The 9,820-nt window shown below is 41.3% G+C and overlaps 1 protein-coding gene across 1 annotated transcript in view; it reads left to right on the top strand.

The window, feature by feature from the left end:
• The window catches only part of MESD (mesoderm development LRP chaperone), a 23,268-nt gene extending 13,899 nt beyond the window's left edge, over nucleotides 1-9,369 (top strand). The window contains exons 2-3 of the mRNA XM_007945090.1: nucleotides 7,432-7,664; nucleotides 9,111-9,369. Of these exons, the coding sequence (XP_007943281.1) occupies nucleotides 7,432-7,664; nucleotides 9,111-9,369 (492 nt within the window). The remainder of the gene's footprint in view (nucleotides 1-7,431; nucleotides 7,665-9,110) is intronic.
• Nucleotides 9,370-9,820: the final 451 nt, after the last annotated feature.

Raw genomic sequence — 9,820 nt, 5'->3', positions numbered from 1 at the left:
TTTATGGCCTAACATATGGTCTATCATGGAAAAAGTTCCATGTGCACTGGAGAAGAATGTATATTGTGCTGCTGTTGGGTGAAGTGCTCTATAGATGTCTTGGGTGAACGTTTACAGAGCAAATTTATTTTCCATGAAGCAGTTAATATACATTTTGTTTCATGACATTGACTGCAGTTCCCTACAATGTAGTACTTTGTGCTTTTCATTGCCAGTTGACATTTCCTTTTATGGATAGACTGGGAGCTGTGGTGGTGTAGTGCCTAAGGCATTTGACTACTAACCAGAATTTGGCAGTTCAAACCCACCAGTCACTCCTTGGAAGGAAGATCGGGCACTCTACTTCCGTAGAGATACCGTCTCGGAAACCCAAGGAGGGATCTCTGTAAGTTGAGTCGACTCAACAGCAATGAGTTTGTTTTTTTTGGTATGGATAGATTACCTTTTATTTATCCTTTAAGAAGCCCTGGTGGTGTAGTGGTTAAGCACTCAGCTACCAACTGAAGAGTCAGCAGTTCAAACCCACCAGCCACTCTGCAGGAGAAGAGACCTGGCAGTCTGTTCCTATAAGGGTTACATCCTAGGAAACTGTAGGGCAGTTCTACTCTGTCTTGTAGATTTGCTGTGTATCAGAGTTGACTTGATGGCACTCAGCAACAACAATGTTTATCCTCAATGTTTGTTGTCAACTACTCACCTAAGGGTTGGTTTGAACTCACCCAGCAGAAGAAAGGCGTGGCAGTCTGTTTCCATAAAGATTACAGCCAAGAAATCCTGTGGAACAGTTCTATTCTCTGGTAGTGTACTGCCTAAGGCACTTGACTGCTAACCAGAAGGCTGGCGGTTCAAATCCACCAGCCACTCCTCAGAAGGAAGGTTGGGCAATCTACTTCTGTAGTGATACTGTCTCGGAAACCCAAGGAGGGTCCAACTGGACAGCACATAACAACAACAACAACAATGCATGGGGTTGCCATGAATCAAGAGTTGACTTGATGGTAACAGATTTGGATTTTTGATTTATCCATTCATCAGTTGATGGACATTTGGATTGTTTCCACTTTTTAGCTATTACAAATAGTGCTGCTATGAGCATTCATGTACAGGTTTTTATATGAACTTGTTTTCAGTTCTCTTGGATATATAACTAGGAGTGGAATTGTTTTGTCACTTGGTAACTCTGTTTAACCTTTTTTTAAAAAAATTTTATTGTGCTGTGGATGCAATTTACAACGCAAAGTTGTTTTACATTCAACAGTTCATGTATGTTTGATTTCATGGCCTGATTATCCTCCCCAGCCTTAAAAAACTCTCCTCCCTTCTTCTCCCTGTGACTATCCCCTCCCTGTGCCCTTCGTATCTGTGCATTCCTGTCTGTCCAGCTTTCTCTCTATGTGAATGCTGCCCCTCTGATGTCTCATGGCTGATTGATCTGAGGGATGCATCTCCCTAGAGTAGGCGGGTGCATTGCCCTGGAGTAGATGGTCTGCATGTAGGTCTTTCTGCTGTTGGGCTGAGAACCAATCCATGGAAGTGAGTCCATTTCCAGGCCTGAAAGGTAACCTGGGCCAGTAGTCTTGGGGGCTCCTCCAGTCTCTATCTGACCAGTAATTCTGGTCATTTTTGTGCTTTTGAACTTTGTTCCACGTTTTTCCTCCCGCTGTATCCAGGATCTCCAGTTCTGATTCCTTTCCGAGCAGTTGCCTTTGCTAGATAGGCACCATCTAGTTCTTCTGGTTTCAGTGTCGTGAAAGCTGAGGTCCTCATGGTCTGTCCTCATGGTTTATCTTTGGACTAATTCTTTCCAGATCACCTTGATTTTCTTCACTTTTCTCTGCTCCAGAGGAGAAGAGACCAATAGTTTAACCTTTTGAAGAACTACCAAACTGTCTTCCGAATGGCCAGACCATTTTACAGTCCCACCAGCAGTGTATGAGAGATCTACTATCTCTACATCCTCACCAGCACTTGTTATTGCTGTCTTCTGGAGTATAGCCATCATAGTGGGCATGAAGTGGTATTTCATTGTGGTTTGTTTAAGTTTTCCATCTAAATTATGTAGCCTACTCTGCTGCTATCTTGAGAATTTGGGGGATTTTTTTTTTTTTTGAGATAAAAATTGTCTCTCTCAGAGTTGTCAATTGTCATAACTTACTTAAAAGAAAAAAATCCTTTTCATATTTGTTCTCCCTTACTCATGCTTGCTAGTTGATCTAGGTGTTTATTGGAGAAGGGATAGCAGATAGGAGAAAATCTCCTGGACTTCACAGTAAACAAATTCAGATGGTCTTCTTCCTCAGGTGCTTGTGATAGCTTGTATCAGTTAGCTATTGCTGGATAATAGCTACCCCAAAACTTAGTAGCTTAAATAGTTATTTATTTATTAGCCCATGATTTTTTGTGTCAGCAAGGAGGTTTTGGATTAGTTGGAATCTGATGTCCCTACCAACTTGGCTGGGACTGTCTGGTCTGAGGTGGCTTGTGTCTGCTCCACCTGACCCCTCCTCCAAGATTCCAGGAAAGTGAGCTGAAGCAGGCAAGGCCCTTTGAGGCTTAGATAAAAACTGGCACAATACAATTTCTGCAGCATTTTGTTGGCCAAAGCAAGGCACAAGGGGTTAAGTAACTTGACCTAAGTCACATGGCTTGTCCTCCTAGGAGGAGCTGCAAAGTGACATGCAGAGGGGCATTAGATACAGGGAAAGGTGGAAAGTTTGGCCCACTTTTATTTTATTTTTTTATTTTTAATTTCCCAAGAACAAGTACAGACTATTGCTAGAATACACTATTCTAGTGTATTCACTAGAATAGTGCCAGTGTAGTACAAATGGTCAATGCGCTTGGCTGTTATTCACTAGATTGGAGGTTTGAGGCAACCTGGAGGTGCCTCTGAAGAAAGGTCTGGTGATCTACTGAGAAACCATCCATTGAAAGCCCTGCAGAGCACAGTTCTTCCCTGATACAAATGGAATTGCCATGAGTCGGGGTTGACTTATGGCAATGCTTATAGTTATTAAAACTTAAAAATGAGCTCTTATAGAGTACTCTTACATAACGTAAAGAGTTCTAGGGGTACAGTGTTTAAAGCAAAAGGTTGGCAGTTCGAACCCATCAGCCGCTCTGCGGCAGAAAGGTGAAACAGTCTGTGTCTGTAAAGATTTACAGCCTTGGAATCCATAGAGGCAGTTCTGTTCTGCCCTACAGGGTCACTATGAGTTGGAATTGACTCAGTGGCAGCAGGTTTGGTTGGGTATATATGATCCATAGTCCATATTTAAATGTTAATTGTCCCAATAATATCTTTAATATCTATTTCCTCCCACCCCCATCCAGAATCTAGTCCATGCGGAGTCATTGCATGTCTCTTTAGTCTTGTGGTAGTTAAGGTTTTGTGTCATCTTGGCTGGGCCATGAGTTTGAGTAGCTTGGCAGCTGGATGTAATTTTTCCCTATGACGAGAGTGGATGTGTTGTAAATGACCTCCATGGTGGAATCTGCTGTGAGCAACTAATTTCGTTGAAGGGGAGTTGCCTTCAGGGTGTAGCCTGCTTCCAGTATATAGGAAGAAACTTTGGGAAAGACTCTGACTTTTTGTTCCTGCATTTGACCTACCATTATCTCCAGTTTCTGGACTGGAACCACTGGCCTGCTGTGTTGCCTGCTGATCTTGGATTTATCAGTCTCAGCAGCCAGCAGTCAGCTATACTGCTTGCGAATCTAGAGCTTGTCAGCCCCTGCAGCTGCCTGAGTCAGGAGAAGCCTCCAGCTTGACATTTGATCCACACACTTGGGACTTGCCAGCCTCTACAACTGCATTTATCCTGGAGATAAATTTGTCTCTACATGTATACAAGCTTCACTGGTTTTGTTTCTCTAGAGAACCCAGCATAAGATAACTCTTTTTTTAATCTGGAACAGTCCCTCAGCCATTCTTTGTTTCTTTACCTTGACTTATTTTAAAGAATAAGGCCATTTATTTTGCATTATGTCCCTCACTTTTGGTTTTTTGGTTGTTTCTTTAGGTTTTGCCTTTTTGGTAGAAATACCACTGATACTATGTTCTGATCTTCATAATGCAATTTATTGGGAGGTAGATGTTATTGGTTGGTCCCTGTATTGATGAGGTTAGATTTGATGGCTGGCTTATGGTAGCATCTGCCAGGTTGCTACATGTAGTTACTATTTTTTCCTTTGTAATTATTAAATTTGTAATAGTTACTTTGAGACAATGTAAATACCCTGTTTCTCATCATTTTTTTTAATCCATTAGTATATATTAATGGTTTTCTAATTCCATCATTCCTATATTCCATTGATTAGTTAGTCTACTAGCAAACAAAGCCATTTACTATAATGAAACGTGCAAAGACTTGGAGTTAGAAAACCAAAAGGGAAAAACATGCTTGGTGTTTCTCAAGTTGAAAGAACTGAGGAAGAAATTTAAGCCTTGAGTTGCAATATTGAAAGATTCTATGGGCAAAATATTGAATGATGCAGGAAACATCAAAAGAAGATGGAAGGAATACACAGAGTCACTGTACCAAAAAGAACTGGTAGATCTTTATCCATTTCAGGAGATGGCATATGATCAAGAACCAATGGTACTGCAGGAAGAAGTCGAAACTGCACTGAAGGAATTGGCGAAGAACAAACAAGGCTCCAGGAATTGACGGAATACCTATTGAGGTGTTTCAACAAATGGATGCCCCACTGGAGGCACTCACTTGGTTATGCCAAGAGATTTGGAAGACAGCTGCCAGCTGCCTGGCCAACTGACTGGAAGAGATGCATATTTGTACCCATTCCAAAGAAAGGTGATTCCACAGAATGTGGAAATTATCAAATAATATCATTAACATCACTTGCAAGTAAAATCTTGCTGAAGATAATTAAAAAATGGTTGCAGCAGTATATTGATAGAGAACTTCTATGGGTACAAGCTGGATTCAGAAGAGGACGTGGAACAAGGGATATCATTGCAGATGTCAGATGGATCTTGGCTCAAAGCAAAGAATACCAAAAGATGTTTACTTGTGTTTTATTGACTGTGCCAAAGCATTTGATTCCGTGGATCATAACAAATTATGGATAACATTGAGAAGAACGGGAATTCCAGAACACTTAATTGTACTCATGAGGAACCAGTATATAGATCAGGAGGCTGTCATTCAAACAGAGCAAAGGGACATTGCATGGTTTAAAATCAAGAAGGGAGTGCATCAGGGTTGTATCCTTTCACTGTATGTATTCAATCTGTATGCTGAGCAAATAATCTGAGAAGCTGGATTATATGAAGAAGAACGTGGCATCAAGATTGGAGGAAGAATCATTAACAACCTGGGATACGCTGACAACGCAACCAACTTTGCTTGCTGAAAGTGAGGATGACTTGAAGCACTTACTGATGATCAAAGACTACAGTCTGCAGTATAATCCTCACAACTGGACCTATAAGCAGCATCACAGTAAATGGGGAAAAGATTCAAGTTATCAAAGACTTCACAGTGCTTGGTTCTGCAATCAACGCCAATGGAAGCAGCAGTCAGGACATCAGATGACATATAGCATTGGCCAAGTCAGCTGCAAAGATCTCTTTTAAGTGCTGAGGAACAAAGATGTCTCCTTCAGGACTAAGGTGTGCCTGACACCAGCCACGGTATTTTCATTTGCCTCATATGTGTGTGAAAGCTGGACAATAAATAAGGAAGACCAAAGAATTGATGCTTTTGAGTTGTGGTGCTGGTGAAGAATGCTGAAAGTACCATGGGCTGCTAAAAGAACTAATAAATCTGTCCTGGAGGAAGTGCAGCCGGAATGCTCTGGCCAGACTGGCCGACTTACCTCATGTACTTTGGTCATGTTATCCTGGAGAAGGATGTCATGCTTGGTAAGGTGGAGGGTCAACAAAAGCAGGGAAGGCCCTCAATGAGATGGATTGACATAGTGGCTGTGGCATTGGGCTCAAGTACAGCAAGGATCTTGGAGCTGGAGCAGGACCGGCAGTGTTTTGTTTTGCTGTATATAGGATCACTATGAGTTGGAGACAACTTGACAGCACCTAACAACAACTCTGGTAGCATAGTGCCTAAGGCAGTTGACTGCTAACCAGAAGGCTGGTGGTTCAAACCCACCAGCCACTCCTCGAAAGGAAGATGGGGCAGTCTACTTGCGTAGAGTGATACTGCCTCAGAAACCGAAGGAGGGGTCGCTATGAGCCGGTCCGACTCAACGGCACATAACAACAACAACTAGTAGTAGTTTATTCATTTGTTTATTTATATTAGTATAGACTCCATAGTTCTTATTCTTTAGGTTATAAGCCATTGTTATTATTTATTTTGATCAAATAATTCCAGCTTTGGCTAATGTGGCTAATGGCAAATTGGCTCCTGTTTCATTTTGTCATGTTCCCATGATTGTTTGAGTACTTTACTTTTGAAGCAAGAGGATATTCTAGGCTTACCTTATATTCCTTTGCTCTAGCCCTGGAGTTAGCCTTTTCTCTACAAAATCCTGGTCCTTTTTGGTGTTTTTATCTATCTTACGTACCTATCAAAAGCCATGAGTTCCTCCTGACACTCGAATTCCAGTCCATTGCCTCAGGGTACATTCTTCTCCCTGGTATACTTGTAACTTCCTTTCTAAAAGTGAGGTACCTGGCTCATTATCTTCAGTATATTTACTCCTGTGCTCAAGTCTAGAATTCACAGAAAGTAGCTTCAGAATTGCTAGTTCATACTAATGCAAAAAAAAAAAAAAAAGTCACTAAAATCAAATATTTGTTTACAGTTCTTATTTTTTTAGATGAAATTGATATGTATAAACTGCATGGATCTTAAGTGTACAAGGCAATGGATTTTGACAAATGGATGCACCTGTTTAATCCCCACCCCTATCAAAAAACAGAACATTTCCATCATCCCAGAAATTTCCCTCTTGTTACTTCTCAGTCAGCCCCACCTCACAGTCTCCCCCACCCCACTCAAAGGCAGCCATTGTTCTAATTTCTGTCATCCTAGTATAGTTTTGCATATTTTTGAACTTTAAATTGATGAAATTGTATATTATATCTCCTTTTGTGTCTGGCTCTGTCATTCTGTTTTGAGCTTTATCAAGTGTCAGTATTTGTCCCTCATTGCTATACAGTATTTCATCGTGTGACCAAGAGTGAAAAGCTATGGAAACACCATCACAAGGGGGCGCCCTGTGATTGGCAACCTGGGGTGATGGATATAATTAAATACTGCCTGAAAATTAAACTTGGCTTATAAGTCAAATAGAGAAGAAAAACCATGGGTTTCCTTTTTCCTGTTATAACTGAGGTCACATACCTGCCCCTGACAGAATATTGCAGATATTTTGCCTCTACTAATTGAAAAGAAAGTTTCTGACAATAGGTTTGATACTTGTTTTTTCCCTTTGTCCTGATAGAAAGATGATGACATCGAAGAAGGAGATCTTCCAGAGCACAAAAGACCCTCTGCACCTATTGACTTCTCACAGATTGATCCGGGCAAGCCTGAAAGCATACTGAAAATGACGAAGAAAGGGAAGACTCTGATGATGTTTGTCACTGTCTCAGGAAGCCCCACAGAGAAGGAGACGGAGGAAATCACTAGCCTGTGGCAGGGCAGTCTTTTCAATGCCAACTATGATGTCCAGAGGTAAAGCACCAGCACCTTGCTGAGAACATTGTAGGCTGCACTGGGACTCTCTCTTTCTGAGGATAAGCAGGGTATGGTGTTTAACCAAGGGCCTGAGCCTTTCCTTTCTAGAATTCCTTCTTTTAAATTTTCATTTGATCCTGAAGTTTTACTTATCTTTATATATCTAGCTTTTATTTCATCTGAGTAAAAATCATAATGGATAGCCTAGCCTCTGGAGAGGAACAGATTAGTCACAGTGTGACAGTTTACTTTCTTTAGATGTTTCTGCTCAATGAAGAATGCTTTTATGTGTAGCTGTGGTAGTGCAGTGGTTAAAACCTAAAGGTGAGCAGTTTGAACCCCTGAGTGGCTCCACAGGAGAAAAGATCTGTCAATCTGTTCCTATAAAGATTACAGCCTAAGAATCCCTCTGGGGCTGTTCTACTCTGTCCTGTAGGATTATTGTGAGTTGGAATCAGCTTGACAGCACAAAACATGTTCACACGTAAAGATTTAGACCAGACAGTTAACAGATAACTAGTTTGATGTGAAAAGGCCCAGTTTTCACAGCTCATTGTGGCTTTGAGAATATGATTTTAAGGAATCTTTTTTTTCTCCTCAATAATAGTTTGAAATTTAGTGTCTTCAAATGCTAGTTTTGAAAACTTAAAGCTAATGGAAAGAAATGGAAGGAGTACTTAGCTCATGTCTGTGAAAGCAGAATGCTTTAGTGAAATAGGCACTTAAGGAGGATAAATAAATGTTTTGTTGGTAACTGATCCATAGGTCCCCGTCTGTGTGGGATGGTGGGAGTGTTATAAACTGTGTGGGATGGTGGGTGTCACCCCTCAGGAACAGAAGACCTGTGCCCATTGGTCATACTAGGAGTCCATCCAGACCCTTTTCTGTTTCTCTTTGCTCCTTGGGACCTGTTGAGTGTAAATGGACCTGGGCTACTTGCTGTTAACCTCAGAGGTTAAGATTTCTGTTCGGTAGCTGAATATCCTCTTCAGGCTTTTGTGGGTCTCTAACCTTGACCCAGTCTATGCCAGTGCCATTCAGATTTTATTAACACCCTTTTGTCAAATGAAACCTCAGAATATAAAACAGATAAAAGTGGAGGCGTCCTTCTTCCCACCACAGCTGCAGCCCTCAATTCACCTCTGTGCGTGCTGGGAGCTCCTCCTGGTGCTTTCTTAACATGAGCACCCACTGTGCCATAAAGAATGTCCAGTATGTTTCCAGTTTGATATGAGCTGATAATATTAAATAGTTCAATGAGCTTGTATTTTCAAACACTAGAATGTTAGTAGCTACTAGACCTAAGAACATAGAACCCTTTGTTCTGTGTTCGTGAAGAGTTTGAAATACACTATATTTCTTTTTTTTAAATGTCACTGAATTGCTCTGAATTTTTAGCACCTTAATGACACACATTGACTGTATGATTGCATCTCTGTTAAGGTTTATTGTGGGATCCGACCGTGCTATCTTCATGCTTCGTGATGGGAGCTATGCCTGGGAGATCAAAGACTTCTTGGTCAGTCAAGACAGGTGTGCTGATGTAACTTTAGAGGGACAGGTATACCCTGGCAAAGGAGGAGGAAGCAAAGAGAAAAATAAAACCAAGCAAGAGAAGAGCAAAAAGAAGAAGGAGGGGAATCCAAAATCTCAGGCTTCAAAGGAAGATAATCGAGCTGGGAATAAAAGAGAAGACCTATAACAGGGCCGTTGTGATGCTCTACGGAGGAGCAGTAGGACACAGAGGGCTCAACAAGGGCTCGTGAGGGTGGAGGCGGGCTTGGGAGACCACATAACAAATGAAATTCTGGTTTCTTCTGGAATGGGTCTGCTGTACAACCAGTTTGTAGTCAGTATAAGAATTACCATTTAAAAGGCTTCAAGTGAAAAGACAGAAATTTTCTAATAAATATTAGACACCGACAGATTAATGTCTGCTACAAAATCACTTTAAATGGAAACTTGAGTGGGTTGCTTTTCTGCATTTAAATTTGGCAAGTCAGTCATTGTACTGTGGCCTTCCTGCCTTGTGAGCAGGACACTGGGATTACTCCCCTCCTCACTGCACCTGCTCTGATTGTATGGCTCGCTGTGTCAGAGCTTCATAGTTTGTATTAAGCAAAAGGATACCAGATTCTAAACAGATAGGCTTT

This window comes from Orycteropus afer, unplaced genomic scaffold (genome assembly GCF_000298275.1).
Source record: "Orycteropus afer afer isolate SDZICR_OR568_19922 unplaced genomic scaffold, OryAfe1.0 scaffold00132, whole genome shotgun sequence".
Classification (NCBI taxonomy): domain Eukaryota; kingdom Metazoa; phylum Chordata; class Mammalia; order Tubulidentata; family Orycteropodidae; genus Orycteropus; species Orycteropus afer.
Note: the sequence above shows the minus strand (reverse complement) of the source record. Positions and strands in the feature narration are given on the sequence as shown.